At 39.1% G+C, this 25,157-nt stretch overlaps 3 protein-coding genes across 8 annotated transcripts; 2 read left to right on the forward strand and 1 right to left on the reverse strand.

Moving 5' to 3' along the window:
- The first annotated feature begins 457 nt into the window (after positions 1-457).
- Positions 458-12,224, forward strand: rundc3b (RUN domain containing 3B). Of its 4 annotated transcripts, none has more exons than XM_022766210.1 (11): positions 458-625; positions 5,872-5,987; positions 6,286-6,419; positions 7,367-7,452; positions 7,712-7,801; positions 8,459-8,548; positions 9,233-9,407; positions 9,780-9,937; positions 10,390-10,536; positions 10,720-10,841; positions 10,916-12,224. In XM_022766210.1, the coding sequence occupies exons 1-11, from the start codon at positions 531-533 to the stop codon at positions 11,059-11,061; spliced, it is 1,359 nt and encodes a 452-aa protein (XP_022621931.1). In that variant the 5' UTR covers positions 458-530; the 3' UTR covers positions 11,062-12,224. The 4 variants fall into 4 exon arrangements, with proteins under 4 accessions (XP_022621931.1, XP_022621932.1, XP_022621933.1 ...); XM_022766211.1 differs by having other exon boundaries at positions 8,459-8,539; XM_022766212.1 differs by lacking the exon at positions 10,390-10,536.
- Positions 12,225-12,825: 601 nt separating this feature from the next.
- Positions 12,826-17,347, reverse strand: slc25a40 (solute carrier family 25 member 40). 3 transcript variants are annotated; one of them, XM_022766216.1, is made up of 10 exons: positions 17,149-17,347; positions 16,844-16,945; positions 15,878-15,937; positions 15,666-15,772; positions 15,374-15,441; positions 14,921-15,045; positions 13,961-14,244; positions 13,780-13,861; positions 13,176-13,256; positions 12,826-13,083 (listed from the first exon to the last, which is right to left on the reverse strand). In XM_022766216.1, the coding sequence occupies exons 1-10, from the start codon at positions 17,162-17,164 to the stop codon at positions 12,950-12,952; spliced, it is 1,059 nt and encodes a 352-aa protein (XP_022621937.1). In that variant the 5' UTR covers positions 17,165-17,347; the 3' UTR covers positions 12,826-12,949. The 3 variants fall into 3 exon arrangements, with proteins under 3 accessions (XP_022621937.1, XP_022621936.1, XP_022621938.1); XM_022766215.1 differs by having other exon boundaries at positions 15,863-15,937; XM_022766217.1 differs by having other exon boundaries at positions 15,863-15,937; positions 17,145-17,347.
- A 728-nt stretch (positions 17,348-18,075) lies between these two features.
- Positions 18,076-24,916, forward strand: dbf4 (DBF4 zinc finger). Its single transcript, XM_022766207.1, has 12 exons — positions 18,076-18,295; positions 18,998-19,167; positions 19,939-20,142; positions 20,301-20,351; positions 20,439-20,508; positions 20,643-20,716; positions 20,845-20,890; positions 21,047-21,092; positions 21,189-21,314; positions 21,953-22,067; positions 22,635-22,750; positions 22,897-24,916. The coding sequence occupies exons 1-12, from the start codon at positions 18,235-18,237 to the stop codon at positions 23,696-23,698; spliced, it is 1,881 nt and encodes a 626-aa protein (XP_022621928.1). The 5' UTR covers positions 18,076-18,234; the 3' UTR covers positions 23,699-24,916.
- Positions 24,917-25,157: the final 241 nt, after the last annotated feature.

The following is a 25,157-nucleotide window of genomic DNA, read 5'->3' on the forward strand; positions in this document are numbered from 1 at the left end:
TAGAAATAAACAAATAAACCACTACGGCCCTAAAACTCCTAATTTAAAAGCTACAGAGGACATGACCTCAGCGTGCTTAGTGTCAACTATTAGTCCTGTTTATATAACACAAAACCATATCAGGATGTTAATGACATCTACCAGCCGTGGACCAGTGTCTGTTGACATAAATTGATTTTTAGAACAAACAGCATAAGCAGCATCTACCTAAAAGAGGTATGTGAATTAAAAACTTATTTTTGACCAGTGATAATGCATGAACAAGTAAACAGTAGGTCTATCGTTTTAATATTGTGGATGACATTCTTAGCGAGTCCTTACTATACGAGCTTTTATTTTGAAAGTTCCACCAGGAAATCCTTTAATACTTGGTCATTGTGCCTGACTTGACACACACTTCTGTCCTACCCCTCCTCCGGCTGTTCAGCGTGTGCTCCTCCAGGCTGACGGAGACGGCTGGTCCTGCCCTGCCTAGTGCAGAGGGAGCGGAGCCGGGACTGCAGCGCACCGTCCTCCGGCCGCAGCCACGGATGGCGTCGCTCGGCGTGGGGCTGCATCTCATTCGAAAGCGGGGAGCAGTCAGGAGCGCCGCGGTGGAGAGGAGGAACCTGCTCACGGTGTGCAGGTGGGAATTCCTCACACTGATTTCTGTTTTTATGACGAGGAGGATGAAGCAGCGTCTGCAGCTGAATTTGTGACGGCAGATTTATTAATTGATCATTTCAGACGTAAGCATTTGTCTGGGGTTAGCTTTAAAGGGAACATGACTCCAACCCCGACCCCATGTTTGACTAAAAATATGACTTCATCCTTACAGAGAAGAAAGTCACTCTGTGTAGTTTATGAAAATATGATATATCTAGCTGGGTGACCTCGGGTAGCTAGATTCCATTGTCATGTGTGTGTTCAAGACAATCTCTTTCGTACCTGCAACTACATTTCAGTTTTAATTACCTTCAATTAATTAGGGTTAAAGTATTTGTAAAATCCTGAGAACAGGAGTCCAAATCCAGTTAACATTTTTGGATCAGTCACCAAAAACAATTTTGTAAAATGTTTTATTTATGATTTTTTTCACATTTTTATGTTCATGTAACTGCAATAATATTTTCTGTAAGTCTTAGCACTGGTCTAAAAGCACTTCTATAACTCAAGTGGAGAATTACTAACGTTTTTTCACACTCAAATTTAAAGATATGGAGTGTAAAAATCACTGCATAAATTGGGTGTTTTTGTAGAATGTACAACAAACATTCCCATAAACAATATTGAAAACCTGACCTGTATTCCTCAATGCATTTATAAGAGATAAACTGAGTACACACATGTGGCCTGTCTGTTTCTTCTTGTTTCTATGTCAGCTGAAGTGAAAGCTCTCTGCTCTGCAGTATTGATTTGTGGTCCTTTAAGTGCTGCTGGCAGATGTCAGTAACTGACTGACAGTCCCTGTGGTGCGTTTGAAACAGACAAGTAGAAAGGGTCAGAGCAAAAGGAAAATACGGAGGTGTAGGTTTTTTTTTTTCTATTTTAGCACCAAGTAAGTGTAACAGATCAAAAAACAAACTGATGATTCCCCACCTGCTCCGTCTGCTCAGTCATTTCATGTGATGAAATAAGCAGCATTAACAGGGTTTTCAGGCTTCAGCGTGGTGAGGTGTTCATCTCCCTGTTTCCATCACCTTAAACAGATGTGAAGTGAAAAACACTCTTTACTGACCAGTCTGGTCCTTTCCCGCCTCTTTCTGCCTCCGCACCAGCCATCAACTCAATGATTGGCACAAGCGGAGGAGAGAAAAGAGAGAGATGACGGATGGCAAACTGACAAACTGACTGAAGACAGCAGTATTTCTCTAAGAAAAGCGAATGGGATTAAATATTCAGTTTCTCCCTCTTAATGCCCCTTAAAATAGAACTTGTTCCACACTGTCTAACAGTATAATTTAGAGTTAAAATTATTAGTCCATTCGTAAATAAACAATAATTTAATCAGTAACTATTTTGATGATTGATTAATCATTTCATTTTTCAATAAAAATACCAAATATTCTCTGGTCCCAGCTTCTCAAATGTAAAGATTTGATGCATTTCCTTCTTATATATGATAGTAAATAGTTTTGGACTGTTGGTTGGATAAAACAAGCACTTTGAATGTGACATGGGCTCTGGGAAATTTAGATTATTTTATGCTATTTTTCTGGTGTTTTATAGATAAAATGATTAATCTAGGAAAAACTTTCCAGCCTTTGTAACTGATCTCTTCTGTATTGTATTTTTCTAGGTCTTTTATATATAAACTGTATGTGATGTTTAACACTGAGTGAAATATTTTCCATGTTTGTTATGGCTGATCACTTCTGGGCATCTTACATACAATTTCATACACATTTCCCCCAAATTTGGCCTGATGTGAAGAACTATTCAGGATCATTGGAAACTTCACTAGATCTTCACTAAAATTTAAAGTTCAGTGGATTTGAACAATGTTTGTCTGCGCGGTGTGAGTTCATATTGACTGGCTCAGCAGCAGGCTGCTAGAGAAATGACAGTCAGATCATTGCTGGAAGTGAGTGTGAGAGGAAAGACAAGACGTTATTGTAGCTGCTGTAGCAGCCTTGAACACAACTACACATCTGCCATTAAAAAGATGCCACTTGTTTTTTACTTTCATATTCTCTAGAAGCTCTGTTCTGTTTTGGCTGATGAGATCCAGAAGGGGTCAAAATACATTAAGAAAAGTAATTTCATTATTTACATTTAACACTGAGGAGCTGTGACTGAAGAGAGCAGCTTCGTACTTCATCATAAACCCTGCAGGTTTTAGTGTTTGCTCTAACCGAGAATACAAACATCACTGTTGCTATTTTTGTATACACTGTCAGTCAGAAGTCTGGGACACACTCTGCTGCACCAGTTAAGATGAATAGAACAGTTGAATCACCCTCATTATACTGAGGAATGTTTTAGTGAATGACAAATTTTAAACGATTTTCGCTTTCTGCAGCAGTCCAAGTCCAAGCGTGTCTTTGGTCATAGAAGTATCTTTACTTCCTCTGATGCTGTGATAAATGTTTCTGAGACATTTCACAACACACCACATAACACTCTGTGAGATGTGCTGGTGGTTTGCCTGACATACTTCTGCACGACTTCCGATGTTTTAAGACACAGTTCTCAAAGATGTTTAAAGGTTTTGTTGCAGTATTTCTGCAATTTTATTTTTTGCCTTTTTCTCAACCATTAGCCAACATTTACCTCCAGTGTTGCTTTAAAGGGTTCCATTAAAGGTCTATATCTCGGTATGTTAATACACTGCACACCCACGTAGGTGTTTTCACTTACTCTGGCTGATTACACCTCCTCTGAAGTTGACACTGAGCAGAGCTGTACTGGGAATTAGCTGACGTCATCAAGCTCACGGTGCTAATGGAGGATAGAGGTTATTCATGTGATGCCATGATGCTGGCTCTTCCTGAGGTTTCTCCAAGGATTTTATTTTGTGTGTCCATAACCAAATTGAGGGTGTAAGGACAGAGTGTATTGTTTGCTGTACAGATTGTAAAAGCTCCATGAGACAAATTAGTGATTTTTGATATTGGGCTATATAAATAGATATTGATCTGACTTGATGTTAGTCGCCACGATCTTGTTGAACAGGAAAGTCAGCGTCTTCCTCTTCCTCTCCACACAAAGGAAACTTAAAAAAATTTCAGTGGTAAAAGGCTTTTGTTGTTGTTTATTTATTTGTTTGTTTATTTGACAGGGGCCATACAGATAAACAGTGTTACATACAAATTAGCAGTAACAGATGTAGTGTATGTAGGGCGTCTAGCTGACACTAATTTGCAGCTTGTCACTGGTTTAACTCAAGACTTTAAAATCGAGGTTAACACATCCAAACAAAGGAGTTGACAAAACAGAATCAGGATAAAAACAACAGGACAGATCTCCTACATGTGTCTATGTGTGTGTATATGTGTTTTCTATGACTGTGTAAACACCGACATGATAGTGTGTTATAGTGTTTGACTTTAAGTGTGAATACAGTATGTAAGCATAGATTTGTTGTTTGTGGTTGAGTTGTTGTTGTTTTTTTGTTGTTGTTTAAACCACTGTTTTACTTCTGTAGTAAAAACTTTAAGTTCTCATTGTGATTTTAAATCTGGGAGTAAAGGGCAATTGGCAAAACGAACATACAGATTCAGAATGAACTCAGGAAAAAAAAAAGTACTGGCTGCTAAAGGCAAAAGAGAAGAGCATCAACATGGATCAATGCTCTCTAAGAGGATTTGTAATAATATCTATTCAAGCACATGATTTTCTGAAAGAAACATGATAAAGCGAGAAGTGAGCACAGTTTGCACACATCTACACAACTGGCTGTTTTCACATCAGTTATTTCGAGTTATCATAGTAGGAAAGGTCAAGGTGTCCCAGTAAATGGCATTCAGCAATCATTCATTAATTTTATTATTTACACCTGTGCTTTTCCTGCTGTGACATGTCAAAATGTCCTCAGTGATAGAGGCCTATCCTCAGATGAAATCAAATCAGCTGAAATATTGATGCCATAAAGTGGCGTCCTGTTTACTGAGTCTGTGAGAAAAAACATTTGTTATGGAGTTTAAAATGTACAAGTTTGTCACTTCTCTCATTCATAAGCATGATATGAAAACAAATCATTCACTATTTTTTAGAAAGGCAATGAGGTGATGTCGATTATTGTTGTCAGTTGCCTAGCAACGGGTCCAGTGTGGGTGGTCATTATTGAAGATGTTTTCAGGCCTTAAGGATCTCAGGCTGTCTGACCCTAAGGCGGTTGCTTTATTCAGTTGATGCAATAGAAAGATCAATTGGTTTGACCGATCGTGTGTTAAAAACCATCTTCACAGTGACGTAATTTCTAAGACAAAAACAACATGTAGTTCATTACCCTGACTCATGGAAACAAGCTGAAATGCGTGAGTTTTTGGCTTGTTTCACAGCAAGCACACACACACTCCGGTCACCCTGCTGCTAAGCAACGAGATGGAGAAGCAGAGTGATATATGAAGTCAGATTATTTAATTTTGACTTTAAGATCTGCACACAATTTGCCAGCACACACACACACACACACACACACACACACACACACTCACACACACTGTCATGCACTCTCTTGTCTTACTACATTTGTGGGACCTGTCATTAAGATAATGCATTTCCTTGCCTCTTACCCTAACCTTAGCCATCACAACTGAATGCCTAACCCTAACCCTTCCCCCACCTCTAACCAAAGCCTGAATCTAATCATAACCCTAAAACCAAGTCTTAATCCTCAAACAGAAATTTAAACTTGTGAGGTCCAGCATCTTGGTTTTTGGACCCCACAAATATAGTAAAACAAGGCCACACACACACACACACCAACACACATTGCAGGCTTGTCCATTAACTCCCCTTCCTGCCTAATTAGTTGAAACCAGATTAAGCCGAGTCGGTCGGTGCACATGACTGTTGTACTGGGCTGCATATCACTGTAGATACTTACGTGTCACTGTAGAAAAATGGTGATCGATCTCTTATGCATTTAAAGGGATACTCCAGTCATCTATTGATGTACTTCCATGAATTAAAGTAGTTCACAAGAGACAGATTTTTAAAAACACAGGTAAAAATCAAAGGCAGCAGAGGCTGAGATATCCTGAATTTTTAGTCCCTGATGCATGTCAAGGCATCTTTTTATTTGAGCCTAGAATTGTCTTTCCAACTCTCCTGCTGGCATCCTCTTTTACTACATACTCTATGTGTAAAATTAGTGCAGTTCCCCTGTAAGCTACAGGTCCAGTAACTGATTTTAATACCAGTGTTTACATCATCATTTATGTTCAGGTTTTCAGTGAAGACTCTGCTGGACCGCTCCTGTTTTGAGACAATAGATGACTCATCTCCAGAGTTCATTAACTTCGTCTCCATCCTGGAGCACATCCTCAATCATCGACTCAAAGGTAAAAAAAAAAACAACCTCCTCCTCACCCACATGCATGCATGCAGATATGTTTATGAAAACATAAAACCAAAATGTCACCACAAACAAGCAGGTAATTAACTTATACGAGCAAGAGCAACATTAAAACTGCAGAATCCAATATTATTCTTCTGTCTTTATTTGGTAGATGAATTTACTTGTTTCTTAATTTTGTAAAACAAAGGCAACGATGCTTTGTGCATCTTTTAAAATCGTGAACAGTATGAATTCAGATTCACGCTTGTACAAATCTCTATTTCTGTCCCTCTTTCTCTCAGGTCAGACTACTTGGTTCGGCTATGAGAGTCCTCGGAGTTTCTGGGATTACATAAAAGCAGCCTGCAGTAAAGTCCCTCATAATTGCATTCGAAGCATCGAGAGCATGGAGAATGTGCGATCGTCAAGAGCTAAGGTGAGGCTAAAACCAATCTGGAGTATTGGGTTGAAGAGCATCAGATTTAATACCTTTTTAATAACTTAATTGAATTACCTCATGCAGCAGGGAACAAAAGAACTTGGATCACTTAAACAACTGCAGAGACTACATTTGATAAATACAAAATTTAGCATTTGTTAATTTAGCAAATTTAGCCAAAAATTGATATAAGCAACATCAGTTTTGTATACAAAGCACTACATCCTCTGCTTTGAGCCCAAATGTATCCTGACCTACAGCACACACAATGCAGAATCAGACATTTGTTACTTTAGCTTACTTTGCATTATCCTCTCAGAAAAAGAACAAAGGGAAAACAGTCAAAAAAGAAAAAGTTAATAACACACATGCTCAAACAATGTGACTCAGTCTTACCCTGCGGGCAAGAGAACAAACAACTGGAGTTAACATTGTTCTGCAGACAGGCTGTAGGTGAGAACAGTACTCACTGTCTCACACACTTTCTCGGGTCATGAACTCAGAGAAATCAGCAGCTTTGTATTTAAAACAGAAAGGCAATTTTGAAATTATGACATTAGCTTTTCAGCACATTGTGTAGAGGTTTCAGTCATGAGACCTGCTGAGCTTACAAATGACTCTCTGAAGTTTTAAGTAAAGTTTGAAAAAAAGGGGTTTAACGATTTGTACAAGACATGTCATTAACTGCCATTAAGTCAAGGCATTTATGGCCTTTGATACATAGCGCATAATGCCATTGATGGATTGCCATGAGACTTTTTTCAGACATTCATTGTTTTCAGGGGAGGAATCCTACTGACTCTGCTGATCCCAATTTTTCTTGTAGCGCCACCAGCAGGCCAAACTTTTCACTTATTTTGTGTAGACTCTTACTTTTGTTATTGTGTATAGTGTATGATATAAGCTTCTACAAACAGCTGGATGTTTTCTTCCTCTGTCTGCAGGGCAGGGCATGGATCAGAGTGGTCCTGATGGAGAAAAGACTGTCAGAATACATCTCATCTGCACTGAGGGACTTCAAAACCACCAGGTCTTAATGTAGTGCTCTTAATACATACATTTCCCCCTCAACCAAGGGTGTATTACCATCCCACAGACGGTTTATCAGAGCAAGTGTATTTATGAAGGGTCTCTCTCCAATGGCGGTGTGCTACAGGTTAATTTAATCCTTCTTTTATGTTTGACCTCAGGCCGTCAGTTATAACATCTTACAGTCAGTCAGTTGACTAAATCTAGAGTGGTGTGAGCTGAATTCATGCCAATAACGTGTGCACATGTGTTGCCTCTAGGAGGTTTTACGAGGATGGAGCGATCATGCTGGGAGAGGAGGCGGGGCTTTTAGCGGACACGCTCATCGGACTCAACACCATCGACTTCAGGTACTAATCCTGGATCATGTTCTGCTGTTTGGTGCTCAGTCCCTAAACTGTCCCTAGCCCACATGCATTGTATCTTCTTTTCAGCACAAACTCCGCTGTAAGTATGACAAATTATAAATTGCCACGAAGTCATAGTCATAATCAATCGAAATATTATTATAGAACGGCTCAAGGTTGTAAAAATGATTGTTTTACTATTTGTACACACTAATAAAGCAGAAATATGTAAGAAATTAAAGTACAATACATATAGTAGTCTATTTACAATTAAAGGGATTTTATTCCAACTAATTTTTGTGCACTTTTCACTAAAATTATAAATCATGGAAATCATGGAAAATGTTAACAATTCAGGCTCTGTGTATGAAAGTCCCACAACAGCACTTTCAACTGATTTCCTCAGCTTGTCTCTTCATGATATATAAAGTTATGGAACTGTCAATAAAACAGTGGTCACAGACGGACTCCACAGGGTTAAACCAATCATTGAAGTTGTAAAAGCAAGAAGTAGATAACTGAGGGAGGACACCAGAAGACCTTCAGAGTTACACTACATGCCTTTACAAGTCCTTTGCTACATTTCGTATATGTAGCCTTATACTGTAAAATGATAGGCGTATAATATTTAGATTTTTCCATTCTGTCTTCTCTCTTAAGCTTCTGTCTGAAAGGGGACGGTCTGGACGGCAGCTGCCCCGCCGTGATTGACTACACGCCTTACCTGAAGTTCACTCAGAAGTATGTCAGGTCAAATAACGCCCGTTACACACGTCATCATCAGTGAACTGTTTAGCAGGGGTCAGCAATTACGTTCAGCCAGTTTTTTTTTTTTTGTAGCACTGTTCAGTGAAAGCAGCATTGCAGGCAGGGTGGAAATGCATTCTCATATGTTTTTGTTATGTTTCGTTTATTTCTGTTTCATTTAAGAATCATTTATTTATAAAACAGTTTTAGTGTTGTATCTGTGGGCAGATGTCAGAGTTTCTGTGGTTTGTGATAATCTTTATTTGGCAAAAATGTACATGTAAACATCAACATAATGTTTTGTGTTGCACTGTAAAGATACTGGAGATATGACTGAATGAAAAGACCATTGCAGAGACAAATCTGTTCCGGTCAGATAGGCTGAATTATATTATTTACCCATGTTATTTATCTCGTAAGTTTATTAGACTTCATTTTAGCACCGTGCACTGGTCAAATAGCCTGAGTCTCCTCAAGTGGGTGCGGTATTAGATGTTACAAAGTTTTTTTTTTACAAAGATTTATTGGGATTTACATGAGCCTTGTGTCATCATTGCTTTCTACAGCACATTTGTGAAAAATCCTGTAGCTAGTTTTAACTATGAAATGCTCTGGGGATATTTAGCCCGCTGCCCCTGCTGTATAGGATTTGTACTAACATGAGGCACGCCGTGGTTCCTTTTGCAGTGCAGACAGCATCAGCAGTGACGAGGAGGAGATGAGGACTATGGGGAGCAGCGGCAGTGAGAGCAGCACCCCCGACAAAACGGCCACCGCCGCCTCCATCTTCACCGAGCAGAGCAACTTGGTCAGCAAGTGCAAACGCTTTGAGCAGAAGTATCGCTTGGCACTGGAGCAGAAGGTATCGCCCAAGTGTGTTTTAATATGAGTGTTATTTCTTTATAAATAAATTGGATGGTAATATATGCCGGTGTGACATTTCCTTTGATGTCTGTATAATAATTAGAGGCTTGAACTGTAAAATGCCAGCAGGAGCTAAGTCCTGTGTAGAGTGATTTTGACCCAAACACACATTCAGCTTGATGTTATTTCTTATATAAATATCTGCAATGTGTCTTTCCTGTGTGGCTCCAGCTCTGCGCTCTGTGGTTGTTTCATTTGCTTTGAGCGAAAACAAAGAATTTAGCTGTTTGTTCACAAAGCAGTGCCTTCCCAGCATTAAACAAACAAGTGAAAAACAGAGAGTGTGTGTTTGTGTGTTTGTTTACCTCAGGGTTACCTGGAAGAGCTGGTCCGTCTACGAGAAGCCCAGCTGTCGGAGGCGGTGTCTCACAATAAAGCTCTTCAGCAGAACCTAGCAGACACACACCTCTCCCACACACTGGAGAAGGAACAGCTTGAGTACATCATACTGGAACTACAGGATCAACTGTGAGTTCATTCTCCTCTCTGTGTGTGTGTGTGTGTGTGTGTGTGTGTGTGTGTGTGTGTGTTTGTGTGTTTGTCGACGAGTGCATGTGAGGTTGTGACGATGAGGTGGAGAGGACTTGGCAGCGGATCCAGCTGTGAATTTGACATTCAGGACACAGCAAGACACTGGAGGTTCCTGCTGGTTTGTTGTTTGTGTGTTGTTGAATCAGTCACACTCAGTGCTGCTTTTAGCCAAGAAGAAATGCTCCATCAGCAGTGTGTCTTTCCAGAAATTTGAATTTGAAATCAGTGAGAAAACCCTTTCTCATCTAAATCTTTTTATGTTACTTGTGTCTTATCTCATCTCATCTGTGCAGCTTATATTTCTGCTATATATCACTGCTACTTATATTTGAAGAATTTATTTTAGTCAGTAAATTGTTTCTAGTCTGGACACTGACTATTGTTTTTAGGACAGTGCTGAAGAACAATGATTTGCGGTCCAGACAGGAGTTGACAGCTCATCTGACCAATCAGTGGCCGTCTCCTGACGCCTTGGATGCCAATGCTGTTGCTTTGGACACACTGCTGTACAGGAAGAGCACGGGACAGTGGGATGAGTATGTAGAGGAGTTCGCATTCCGCTAGCTTTCCAAATTTAGTTTGGTTGTGTATGATGCTGCTGCTGATTATTACATCATTACTGACTTTAATTTATGAATCAATTATAAAACTCGCTGCTGATTCAGTCTTTGTTCTTGTCATCAACAGTCACTTGCGTAACTTCTATCCTCTCTTGGCAGGAAGAGCTTCCAGAGTCTGGAGCAGCTGTCTGCAGACATGAGCCTCTCCCAGACTTCTCTTGAACCGTCACACACACTGAGTCTGGAGGCCAGGCCGACCGGCACACAGTGGCCTCACCAAGGTACAGCTCCTCCTGCAAGTGTGCACTGCTGTCAGGAAGATTTGAGTACTAACCACGTGTGCCATCTCATTCAGATAAAGAGGAAACTCCTTCCCTAAGAGGTCTGTGTGGCTCCCTGACCTCCGTCGCCAGCTACAAGTCTCTGGCCAGCCTGAAGTCTAGCGAGTGTTTGGCCAGTCCTGCAACGGAGATCAGCAGCCCAGGCATCACTCCGTCATAGGGAGTGGAGAGCTAAAAGACAGGCCAGACAATCCAGGAACTTTCTCTCAGTAGATGATATTGATTTGTACAAGTTTATGTTCTGTATGTGGAGCCCAGAGCTTTAACAGATGGATGACAGATTTGCAAGTTGAGAATCTGGTGTAGCATGTTCTTTGAATTGTGACTGAATAATAGTCTTAAAAATTTACCTTTGAGTTGAAACAGTGCTCAAAGTCTGGCTTAGTACAGAGGATCTAGTAAGCTTCATAAGATTCATCAGTATGTGTTTCTTTGTTGTTTTGTTTTGTAGGTGTTTCTACTTGTGGAGCATTTTGTTTTTTTTTCTTGAAAACGAATTAAAATAATAGAAAGTTTATGTATGAATTACCATGTGACTTTACAGTATTGAGAAGACGATGATGAGCTAGTGTGTCTTCACGACTCTCTAAGGTGGTTTTACTGCATGCTGAAAATACTGACTATCAGATCAGTTTAGGAGAAAACATAAAATAGTACAAGTCTGTCAGTGTTTGATCTCATTTCTCACTACGAATAGTTTCCTGCGGTCAAAAGGGTCCTTTAATATCCTCTGTGCGGTTACTGCTGCCACTTCATTCCAAAAAAAAAAAAAAAATCCACTCATTCCTTTGATTCATGATGGTGTTGTATCTTCACACTGGTGTTTGGCATAATGTAGTCTCACATTTTGTTCTCAGGTGTAAATGTTCCTGCGCCTTTTTGATTTTTATGTTGTCAAATGTTGTGCGTAATGCAGTATCACGTGGTTTGTTCTCAGGTAATGACCACTATGATTAATATCCACCCTTCAGTTCTGGGTTTAGCTTTGGACTACTGTTATTATTCCCTTTAATTATTCAAATGCAGTATTTTTACTTTAATGGCTGGTTAACACAAATAGATCATTCTTTAAACTCTGAATAATGACCTGTGTTAAGTCTCACTAATGAATATCTTTCAAGAGATATTCTGAGAATCAGAATCAAGTGTATCAGTATTAAGTAATTTGTATTATTGGCGACTAGCCAAGTACCTCAGCACTGAACTCATGACTTTGCCTTTAGCTCGTTCCAGCAGTCATTTGCACAGACATACAGCAGATGTTTTACTGATTTGTTTGCCTTTTTATGCTTCATTTTGAATAAACTCCACTTGCTAAAACAGTGAAAGTTTTGCTATTGATATGAGTGTCTTGTACACAATGAACAGGTTTGGTGATAAAGCTTTAACAAAGTCAGTGAATGAAAATCATTTCCAAAGGGTATGCATATTTGCATTTTATCACAGTCCTCTTCTGCAGTCTCCGGTCAAACTGAAAAAAAATACACAACACTTGACACTCGTAATGTAATGGCACTAGACTGACTTAGGTGACAGAGGTTTGGAGTGGAAGTGCAAAAACATGGACATCCTCTCTTGGAGTGGGGAGAAACACTGACACACAGAGGAATAAAATTTAGATTAATCTTATTTCTACTGTAAGGACTTCAGGCTCAGTGCACATGATCCCAGCGATACAGCCAGTGATGTGGGAACTTTCATATTATCAACAAAACTGTGGCTGCCATCTGCTGGCTGTTAAATGCATCTAACATCATGTGATTTGAACACTTAACAGATGGACAAATATTTTTCTTTTCAGTTGTGCGCATAGGATTTAAAGAAGTGAACATAAAACTATAGAATATTAATTTAAAAATAATTTAATATACATTTTGATCATCTATAATTTGTCATGCAGAGACGGGTCAAGCTATTTTATCTATTTTTCCACTCCCCCTGTCTGCTTGTCTTTTTTTTTTTTTGGCAACATTAGCTTCCTCTGTCCAGATGTCCTCTTGCATTGGTCAAAGTGGTATTCAGTTTGAAGAGAAGTGATTGGAAAACGTTCAGGTGTTGCTGGTCTGCAGCGGCCTGAGTATGCTCTCCTGGTTGTGTTTGCGGAAAAAGGCCTTCCCAAACTCATAAGTGCTGATCATGATGGCACAGGCCGGGGCCACTTTGATCAGCCTGGGGAGGAAACCTGGCAGAGAGAGATGGCAGATAAGAGAAGATGTTAACATACCATTTAGTAAAATACAACTATAATTAAAAAAATACCACAAAAGTGTCTACCTGCAAACAGACCGCCAAAGCCGTACTGTGCCACAATCCTGCTCATCACACTGAAGGTGGAGGATGAGACCTGACATGATACTGACAAGACAAGGACACCAGTCAACCCATTAACTCCATTTGTCATCTGACCACAAAGGATATAGTTACAGTGTTTGTAGATCAGTGGTTCCCAACCTTTTTTTTTCCGCTGACATACCACACGGCTCTGTCAGATGAGCTCATGCTAACCCTCATCAGTTTCACCTGTCATGTTCCAAATATGTTAATTTCAGCTGTTGAGTTCAGTTTCTGCTTCGAACTGGATGTTACAGGTGGGAGGTGTGTTGTGTGTTGTGCAGTCATCTTATTGTAGGTGGTAGCTTATGGTTCTCCGTGTGCAATGACTCTGCCTGACACCAAATTGTAATTCTATTTATGTGTTGATTTTCCTCCTAGACACAAATATGTGAATGTAAAATTACTACTTTTAAAAAATTTCAAAATATCCCCTGGCAACTGCAGACATGCACTCCTGGTTGGATTTCACTGATGTAGAACATTTTAATTCCTTCACAACTATTTACTAGTTAAAATGACAATAAAGAATTAATGCCATAATTACAATTCTTTGCTTGTAGCTCTCCCAGCTCCACCTGCCTTCTCGTTTTGACAACATCAAAAGGTAATGTTACAATGGACGCAATCTGAAACAAACGGAAATATGAATGAACAAAACAGCAGATTAGAGTTAAACGTGTGAACTGTGATAGTTTCTGTCAAGTTCTGTTTGCTGATGCACTTACAGAGCCAGACGCAGCTCCAGATATGAAGGTGATGGTGAATGTGGGTTCTCTGGTGTTGTAGTGCTCACACAGCAAGCTCTTGCCCTTCTCGTAGTTGTACCAGTACATGGCTGAGAAGGGCACGTCTCGGAGCAGCGTGGGTCCCAAACCTCGCCACAGAGACAGCCAGCCCTCTGTCTCCACTGCTGAGCGGATGCAGTCAGTCAGCTCCCTGTACGACTGTTTCTGGGACTGCAGCTTGGTGCGGATCAGCTCCAGAGGGCTGATCACTGTCGCCGAACCCACTGACACGCACAGGACGAAGACGAAGTGGAGATGAAATGTTAAAAAAAAAATACAAACCTCTCCTATGTGCTCGACAGAAACGGGCAAACAAAGAATATACAATTTAAAAGGCACCAGATAACAATGACATTCACAGTGAAAAAAGCTTTATCATCACTGAAAGCCATTTTTCAGTTTGGTGGATCATTTTATTTGAAAATGTAGTGTACCACTAATGAAATTATTAACACGTCGCCAACAGAGCTTTTTTATTCTGTTTTTAATAACCGCTTACAGGCAGTTATTAAAAAGAGATTCAAAGTCAGCCAGTCTGGGTCACAATATCTCACACATTTTCAAAATGAAATCTACCGTCGGAAGAAATTACAGATACCCAGGGGTGTAGGGGGCGAAAAGTATGGGTGGTTGCCCTTGGAAATTATTCAGGTAATTAAACCACCAACATTATTAAAACTGCTTTGAGTGAACGATGCTGAGATGAACTCATACTCTGATGCTAATGACTGAAAAGATGAATTTCCACACGGTACATTTTTATTTAATCAAAACGTGCCGTTCTGTAAACAATAACTAAATGTAAACAATCTTAATTGGTGTTAAAGTTTGCAACTGTCAAACTGTCAAACTGTAATTCTGTCCTCTTGTCTTCAGTGATGGGACACCAGCACAGCTCACCTCTAGCGATAGCTCCTGCCAGGAGAGGAGCCTCCTCAGCCCAGGTGCCCATCCTGACCCTGAGCGCTGCACACAGCTGGTCGTAGCACGTGAAGTAGATCACTGTAGCTGGAACCGCCATCACACTAGAGACAGCACATATGGAATTAAACACAAAATCATGTTTCCTTACAAATTATTTCAGGCAGGCAAGATGTGAGCCACCAAAGCAACACCAATATATTAAGGAACATGATTTATTAAAGGGGATTCCATTATGATAACACTTAACAAAAGTCTCAACCATAGGTGGTTTGCCATTAATTGGTACAACTTCAAAAGAAAGCATCCTTAATGAGTTCAGCATCAGACTAATTGACCGTCAATTAACCGCATGCCAATCAACTGCATCACTCGTCTTTAAGAGGAGAGTGCAACAAGGGAGAAAACACACACAGAAGACTTCACACTCACAGGGTTGGGGGTAGACCGCTCCATAAAGCCTTTATTCCCTCTCGGCGTACAATCTTGACAAAGGCATCCTGCAGAGATTCACAGTGTAGTCAGTGCAGCAAGATGTGTTGTTTGGCAGGCAGAGGTTTTCTATCATAACATGACTGTGCAGACCTGCTTTACACACACACAAGAATGGGCTCTATCACCCACTAAAACAAATGCGACAGGGAACTGCAGACTCTAAACTTTTATATAATACAGTAGTGAACAGTGAATGGATTACAAGCTAAAGGTATGTCAAAGTTTTTACCAGTGTGCCATTGAAGTGACCGGGTGCTTTGTACCAGGCCTTGGAGTTGCCGTTTTCACACACACATAAGTGGTCCATGAGTCCATTACAGTAGACAAAGCATTTACCTAAATATTGAAAACATGTATGTGGTCACCTAATGTTTACCGTACTGTGGAATCATATGAAACATAACACTAGAACGATGTAAGTCGTACCCATATTCATTATACCTTTGGGGAAGGGACTCTTCTGTGCTTGAAGTCTGATCTTCACAACATCCAAAGGTGTAACTGAAAAATGCAAAAACTCACTATGAGACTTTTAAATATGGCAGTTCCACCAAAATACAATGCACTAATTGTTGTACATGTATTTACACTGTTACTGCACTATGCCAGTTAATTTGAAAACACTAGCATCGCATTTAAAGGGCTATCACATTACTATCAAACATTTTATGAAGTAAAACTTGATCCAGATTTGTCAGATATCACTGTGAACATCAGGTCATTTTTTGTTTTGTGAGAGTTCAATAAAACAGCAGCAACTAATCTAAAACAAGAGCCTACCACATTAACATATCAGTTTCACCACATCCATGCTTGCTTATTGTTCATCTTATGTGTTATAATAGCCCAGAATAGTTTATTGTTTGTCAGTTGCCTCTCAAGTCTAATATTTTTGTGCTTCCCACCAGCATATCAGAAAGTAAACACGCATTCAGTCTGTAATGGATTGCCAGTGCACTCATTTGACAGTCTATTATGTACACCTTGTTAAAACTTGTTGAGCTTTGCAAGATATACTGCCTTCATATACAATTAAAATGTTTTAGAGTAGTGTTGAGTCGACTGTATGGTCATTTTGGAGGCTGTAATTTGTGGTGCTGTTAAGAATTACTGGACTACACCAATATGTGTCTGACACACTTCTCAATGTAGTGCACAACAATTCAAAAATATCACTAACTACCGGATCCAAAATAACCATTAAGTTCAATCTAATTGCAAGTCCTTTAGAAGTTGGTGTGTATGTGTGTGTCGATGTTCTCAACAGAGTAGAAAACAACTGAAAAACAATGATGTATGATGAGAAACGGTCAGCAGTATAATGTTGCAGCACATGAACTAGACAAGAGCCAAACACCCGTCTTCTATAAAGGACAACGTAACAGATGCTAAGTCTGGGCGTCTTACCAAACAGAGATGTGAGGATGGCTCCGGAGCAGGACGCCACCATCTGCTGGAGCGGAGTGATGCCATTACTGACTCCAGGAGTAGAACTTTGACCACTCATGTCTTCATGAAACACAAGGAGAAATCTCAACATCAGACCTGCTTTAATAAGTATTCTAATTTTCATGTACACAAGAATTTGTTTTACTTAGTGGCCATAGAAACGTCGACATAGTTGTTATCACAAGAGCCGTAACATTACTTGATGAAGAGAGCTATCAAGCTAACCTGAATTAGCTAATTAGCTTAGCCAACTTCTTACCTACTAAAGCTTCTCAGCATCCAAGAAGTCTTCCATGAACACGCACATCCCTCAAGGGTTTTTAGATTCCTAACAGTGCGCGACTTACTGCTGTCATACAGGACCTAACAGTGAAGAAGAGCTTCAACACGTGTGTATGTTGAGGGGGTTGTAACCCCAGCTAGCTCAGTTTACACAGCAAACAATACATGATGATGATAACATGTGTTGTGTAATATTGATTTCAGTGAAGCACTTTCTTAGACATTCCTGATTTTTTTTTTATTTTGCATTAAATGAAAGAACCTATATGAAAACACACACATATAGAACATACAATATTGTTGTAAATAAAACAATTTCTCGATAGGTTTTTAAATGTAGCTATCCATTTTATTTTACGTTAGAATGATATGGAAACATCACATTCAAACACAAAGGGTGTGTTTACTTATTTCCATTGTTGCCAGGTTAGAAGAATTTCTGCAAAAAGCACAGACCTCTCAGTTTTGCGGAAATGTTAATACTAGAGTTTATTTAATCAAAGACAGAAAGGATCTCTTCCAGGAATTTTATAAATACATTATTAATTCAAATGTTAGCCGTTTAGAGTAAATTGGCCGTGGCCGGAAAGTGTCAAACATGGCAACACAGACTTCCTCCACCATTGGATTTAAAGCGGGAAAGGAAAGGGAGGTTTTGTGATCTTAAGAGTTTAGTCCAACTGGCTAAACAGTTATAAAACGGTTGGCCAGTGGATAGTCTGTGGTAACAAACATGCCTCCATAGCCCAAGAGACGTTTATTGACTTAAGCTTACTAAACAGTGTAACGTAAGCAAAGCAGCTAACCGACAGAGCTGTCTGTCCGCTCGGGGACTGACACTGTGAACGTACGTTATCGGTGTTTAACTGTTACCCACAGTTTAACCTAACAGCGAGAACAGTCTCAGCTAACGTTACTTTTTTGTCTTACGACTAATCAGACGCGATCTTGTTTCACTCTCTGTCTTCTTCGAAATAACAGTTTCTTTGTTACACCTACGGGACAAGCACTGACTTCCTGGGGCACGTTGACTCAAACTAGACGGGAAAGAAAAATATTTGTTCTCAATGAAAGAGAATAATATGAAGCCAAAACGCATTCAGAGGCACAGAGCACCCACTTGGCAAGGTAAAGTTATTGTTCATTATCTTATTATGGTAGCGTTTTTTACTACCAAAGTTTGTTTTCTTGTTTTCTCGTTAAATTTTAAACGTAGACTTAAGCTAATTGACGGTTATTACCAGGCTGTAAGTCTGCACAACCCTTGATTTGAATAAAGAAAAACTTGAGATAAAAACCTTTTTAACAAGAGAGATGACTCTTCAGACATGCAGTAGATACTGTAGATACAGATAGCTGAGTTACAACTCTACAACTACTGAGAAACAGAATTGTAACAGTAGGTAAATAAAGTACACAACATATACTATTAAGTTTTATAAGCTGTAGGAAAAATATAAAAATGCTACTTAAGGTGCTGCCAAGCACTGGCAGGACCGTGAAGACCTGGAAACAGGGCAGACTAATGAACACAAGAGGCAAAACTCAAGGCCTTTTACATAGCATGAGAATAGACAAGAGATGCTAAAAGAGGGTGGACCAGTTCATTAAGTTTTTAAGGTTGCTTAGTTTGACCAGCAGCTAAAAACATACATAGTTGATAATGATTATAAAACAAGCTGGTCTGAGCAACTCTATTTTTAGGTGTAACCATTAAAAGTTTCATATTTGACCAAATAAATGACTGATCATTCTGTCAGTAAAATTAATAGATTCCTGTGTTGTTGATGAGTTATCTCTCTCTGTGTGACTTTAATGATTGTCTTTTAGGAAAAGGCGTCAACACTGGGGACAAGACAACACTGAGCCAAGCTAAGCCAACGTCGCGTGTGTCGTCTTCTACTCAAAGCAAACCTTTTACTGGGAGAGTATTTTACCTGGACCTGCCATCAAATAGAACAGCAGAGACACTGGAGAGTGACATCAAAGAACTGGGAGGGGTGAGACAAAAACAGATTTGGTTCCTTTTTGACTGTCAGAAAGCTTTACTGTCATTTATCTTGTGTCAACTTCATTTTGCCACGATTACACAAGCTATTTAGTTAGCGTTACAGATTTATTCAAAACACATAATGTCATGTTTTTTGCTCACAATATCCTGCATTTGATATAGACCCACATCTTTTTTTGTCCATATGATATTATCATAGACTTTCACCAGTTAGCCCTTGAACTATGCTGAGTCTTCATCTCCATTATGATACTATTTATGATGATTACAATAAGACACAAGGGATGGGTGTTGTTTGATGTTTTTCAACATAAGTGCAAATGCTATGCTTTTGTTTTTGTGGTGATACTAGATTATGAATTTTCTATACAGACTAACTAACAATAAACATTACATTAAACAGTAACAAACGAAACAACAAACAAAATACAGGCAAGAACTCTGGCCTGGATAGAATAGGCTTAAATTGGCGAAATGTAGATTTAAATCAGAAAATATCAGACTTAAAAAAAACCCAAGATGAATCTGACTAGGACATTCAATGCCAGCCTTTGCTGCTTGACAGTTTTCAATACTCTGTGCTATGGACATGTTTTGGTTAGTACCAAAATTGTATTTAGGTTTATAGGTTGTGTACTGAGCCCTGTAAGACACTGTCAACATACTCTGCGCTGCAGTTGTTTTTCTGGAAGAGACTGTTATAAAGGTGTTAAAGCTTTCCCAAAAATGTTATCCTGTCTTTCCCTTGTCTGTCTCTCAGACTGTTGAGAAGTTCTTCAGTAAGGAAATTAAGTATCTGGTGTCCAACAAGAGGGAGGCCAAATATGTACAGTGCCTCCGGCAGGACACTCCTGTCCCTAGCCCGGACTCTGGACCGAGTTCACCTCACCCTCGTTCAAACCCACACCGTCCTGGCAGCCATGGGGACAACATTAAAAACAGGTCTCAGGGTCAAGCAGACACAGTGAGTTCACTTTCTCTGTTGCCACATCTATTGCATGTCTGTCATTGTTTCATATGCTTCACCTCAAGATAAAGAAAGATATGCTTTTACATTGTGTCTCACGTCTTCCCAGCACTCTTCAACATCTTTAATTTTGATTATTTGTTGATGTTTTGCAGTTTGTCACAAGTCGAGGGAAGTCTTTGGTGGAGAGAGTGGTGAAAGAGCAGGTTTGTTAAGTCAACACTAATGAGTTTACAAAGGAACTTTAATTACCTCTTTTCTTTTCTGGGCTAATAGACACTTGTTTGTTTTAGGAGAGGGTACAAATGAACAAGATTCTGTCAAATGCTCTGGAGTGGGGTGTGAAAATCCTCTACATAGACGGTATGTTGTAGAGGTTACGTCAGTTTTTGTTACATTACATGAACCATTAACATCTATCTATAGTTACATAATTTGAAATTATGATGTACATGAAATGGTAGCTAATTTTGCTTTGACTTACTGTACAATTGCAGATGTTATAGCGTATGTGCAGAAGAGAAAAAAGAACAGCGTCCAATGTCCTAGGACCACTGCTGTCAAAGCAAGCGTAAGTTCATAGGTTTAAAATCTCAAATGTATCATTTGCAGAAATGGAATCATATTTTTGGGATTAATGTCATAAGCATGATTGGTTAAGTTACATTTTTAAGTACTTTTTAATGTCATTCTTTATAGGTCAAAGCTCAGTCAGCAGCAAAGCAAGGCTTTCAGAGATGCAAAGGTAAATGTCTTCTCCAGGAATAAACATGTTTTCTGAGCTGATGTGGTTATTACTCAGTCAATGTTTTATTTTTAGCTTGAAATGTAGGCTGCTGTTCTTGATGCACTGTAAATACACACTCAAATTGAAATGGACCATATATGATGTTTTTTCCAGGTGGGCGAATCAGTAAACCCTTTGTCAAGGTTGAGGATTCAAGCAGGTAAAATACAGTAGTTTAAAAAAAAAAAAAGGTGACATCCACCTACTGTCTTGTTTACCTCTGTGCACTATAAAGTGTTTCTTTTCCCTTCCTCAGACACTACCGTCCAATCTACCTCACAATGCCAAACATACCTGAGTTCAACCTGAAGGCTGTTCCACCTTGTAGTCCCTTCTGTGTCGAGGACAAGGATCCTCCTGGGAACAAACAGCAAGGACACAGGTTTGATGTTTTCTTCTCTGGATTACTCTTAGCTAATTTAAGATGTGGACCGTACAGTATGTCACACTTTCATAAGGAGCAGATCTTTTTAAAAACTCTTTCTTATTTTCTTATCTTCTTATTTATTCCCCTTAAATTTCCCCCATGGAACTTTAAAATTAGTATCTTAGTAACAAATTTAATTTAGCATCCAGCTTCTTTTGTATTTTGCAGTGATGTTTTGTGACTACATCTGTCTCTGTTAAAAATGTGCTATTTGTTAATGTCCTGCTCTTAATCCTTAATTATACTGTATGTTGAACCCCATAGACAAATATCCACGTATTAAAATTACTAACCAACTGACTAACTAAATGAGTAACTAATTGATTAACTAACTAGGTAACAAATTAACTACTAAAAAATGTCCTTTATTTAAGGTGATATATTTGCTATGTTTTGAAACTTTGGGATCTTGTGTAGAGCTGAAAGTTCTGTGGTTTTGAAGAGTGCTCATCTGCATGATTTGAGATTGTACCTCTGGAGCCACTCAAAAATCCATGGGGTTGCTCGTCAGGACTGAATGAAAATTTACCAAACAACAATTTTCGTCTTAGTTTGATTATATTTGTTCCACTCCTGTGTTCCTTGGGTACCAGAGGTGGGAAGGCCTCAGCCACTGAGGAGAGAGCTCACGGCCGAAAGAAGAACAAAGACAAGAAGCGAGGTGGCTACTGCGAGTGCTGTATGATCAAATATGAAAACCTCATCACGGTAAGTTTTCACATTTGTAAATACAATACAATGACTGACAGAGTAATGTATGGTAACGGTGCATACGTGTATCAGATTCTGTCATTTTAAACAATGAAACTAAAAGGCTTGTTGTTTGTTAGTCCTTTTTTATAAACCTTAAATTTGTTTCAAAAATACTGGACAGGACAGTTAATATACCACAACTTTAATTTGGATCTAGTACAATTAACAGTTACAAACAATAGATGTTTGATTAATGGTTTAAATGTTTGAATGGTAAACTGGGCCAAACAAATCAATCTTGCAAAAAAAAACAAAAAAGGCACAAAGGTTGTCTATCATTATTATCTACTTGAGTATGACACAAGCTGAGCCTGGTGAACAGTGTTCACAGTGATTGTTGTCTGATTCAGTCTAACCTCAGTAATGGTCTATCAGGCTCTTTATTCTCTGGAAACATTTTATTATGTAGCAGAAGCCTACACAAGACGATTTATTTGTATTTAGTTGCTTCTGCAATAGTGGAAATTGTGTCCTCCACTGGACAGCCGTATCAATAATTTAACTGAGTACATTTTTTTTCAGCATCTACAGAGTGAACGTCACAAGGCCTTCTCCAAGAGTGACGAGTACCTGGTGGTGGACAGACAGGTTTCAATGCTTCACTGCAACTTCATCCACACCAAAACTAAAGTTAAAAGGTAACGTTTCCCTATTCCTTTAAAACACCCAGCAACATTACATGTTTGCAAGAACAAGAATCTCTCTTATCATTGTTTTTGTCTTATCCAGATCTTTTATCTTTCTGTTCCATTATAGTTAACACAGTTTTTTTTATTCCCATTAGACCAAAGTGCAGTGTTTCCTCTGTTCTGGTTGCTCCTGGACCATGTGGGAAAACTGAGCTAAGACACAAGGGAGATCTTAATACCACAGAGACTATTAAAGAGGTCCAGCATCAGACTGTCAGTGTGGGATCTTATTCAGGACAACCTTTAAAAATCGCATCAGTTCCTGGTTCTGCTTGTCAGACTCACAGAGAGGGAGACAGGAGGAGCTGCTACACTCACTCAGACAGATCCAAGCACAAATCTCTTGCATGTAAAAGGCCGTGCAGACAGAATCCCAGACAGAATTCTTGCACTGAAAAAGCTGAGCGGGCTCAAATTCCTCAGCCCGAGATGGAAACAGCCCCCTCTAGAGGTGAATGTCTCATCTCTTTTCCCTCCAGAGTTGCTCAGGTCGACTCGGTGGACCAAATATCTCACAGAGACAAGAACAGCTCCACCTCACTCTTCCATAATATCAATGCACAGAATGATTCCCCAAAAAGCCTAAATGTTGTGACAAATGAACAAGAGGAGTCTGTCAAGAACAAGGATTCCTTACTGTTTGAGGCTGGTCAGAAAGGAAACGTAATGCCTGGAAACAACCTTGCAGAAAATAAAGAGGGAAGTCTTCTTGCACCAAGCTTCTCTCCAGCCCGGAAAATACAGAGAAGGATCCGAGTTTATAAACGGAAAAGACGGAAAGTAGACACACACGTTGAACATGTAAAGCCAAGTGATGCTCCTTACAACTCCATGCTTTGGGAGCTTTTCCAGTCAAGTGATGACATGGGCTCGGAGTTTCGTGGATTTGAAGACTAAGAAAGAACAAATGAACTGAAGGGATTAACTGGACCATTGTTGCCTTTTTCAATACTAGAACGATACCACTTTGATTGTCACGGACTAGCAAGCCAACTGATTACGAAATGATCTACACTGGCTTATTTTGACTCAGGGGGTAAAAATGCATATTTTTTCCCCCTTTATTTAATATCAGAAAAGCAGCTGCTGACGTGTTGTAACATTTTGTTTACAGCATTGTATAAGATGTATACTGTTGAAAAGAAGTTAAATGTCTCATGTCAACGTTATAATTATCTTTACTGTGGCTGTAAAATGTTTGGCTTTTATCATTTTGCACATAACTTGCACAATACACAAGTGTATTCATTACATTTATTTGGCATTTGTATTCTAAACTCAACACAAGGAGCTATTAAAATGGACTGGAAATTGAAGAGATGTATGCAGAACTATAATATTCCCAAGATCGTAACATCTGTCTTGATATTGAGTTGTAGCTAACACTCATCACCCATCACAAAGTAATAATAGAACTTAATGTAAGACAGAGAACACAAATTTATTTGATTCTTAAACCAGAAATGACCAAACAAATGTTTTTTTTTTGTTTGTTTTTTAACAAAAGTGTAAAATGTCAGGGTTGAATACTCTTCATTTCCACTAGAAGATATATGATATATTAGTGAGTGAATATATATATATATATTATTTTCATAGTTCACAGTCTCTACAGAAATGCCGACAAAATACCGAATGTTCATTTTCAAGTATGTCAGAGGGAAAACTAAAGCTCCAATGGTAACATTTTATACAGTCATTTGGAGAAAGAAGATTGAATCTTCCCAGACTTGGGGAACTGATTGTATTTGTATTGTAAAATACATATACTGGTTGTATGTTATACATATATTGGTTATATATGTATTTTAATGTGAATGACCTGTAGGTTGGACGTGTGGTACATGACATTATAGGTGACATTTTAGGATTCTTCTTTAGTGTACTTTTCATAACCTGGCATCATGTGCTTTTTCTGATGGATTAGCTCATCTTCTCCCTTTTTCCCTGCATTTAGAGCATTAGCATAGAGCCCTTGTTCTCCCTTGCTGCTCTCAAATAAATGCACTGGGTCAAATGGGAGTCTCTGTGCCACTGACATTAAGAAAAAGACATGAGCAACAGTCTGTTCTGAGGTACAAGCACTCTGCAAATAAAGGCAATGCTGAATGCGGACATTATCGTCATTTGTGCAGCTCTTATACAGATGATGACCCGCTCACACTGTGCTTTATGATTATAGTGCAAAAACTTCTTTAGACTTGCTCCATGTGCCATTCCTTAAACTATAAACATACACACATTAAATATTGATCCTTTAACTCTAACCACTTACCTTTTGCATGGTTGCATGTGCTGGATCCTATACATGTATAACACACATAGACAACCATTTGCTCAAATGTCTATATCCACA

This window comes from Seriola dumerili, unplaced genomic scaffold (genome assembly GCF_002260705.1).
Source record: "Seriola dumerili isolate Sdu_G_001 unplaced genomic scaffold, Sdu_1.0 BDQW01000814.1, whole genome shotgun sequence".
Taxonomy (NCBI): domain Eukaryota; kingdom Metazoa; phylum Chordata; class Actinopteri; order Carangiformes; family Carangidae; genus Seriola; species Seriola dumerili.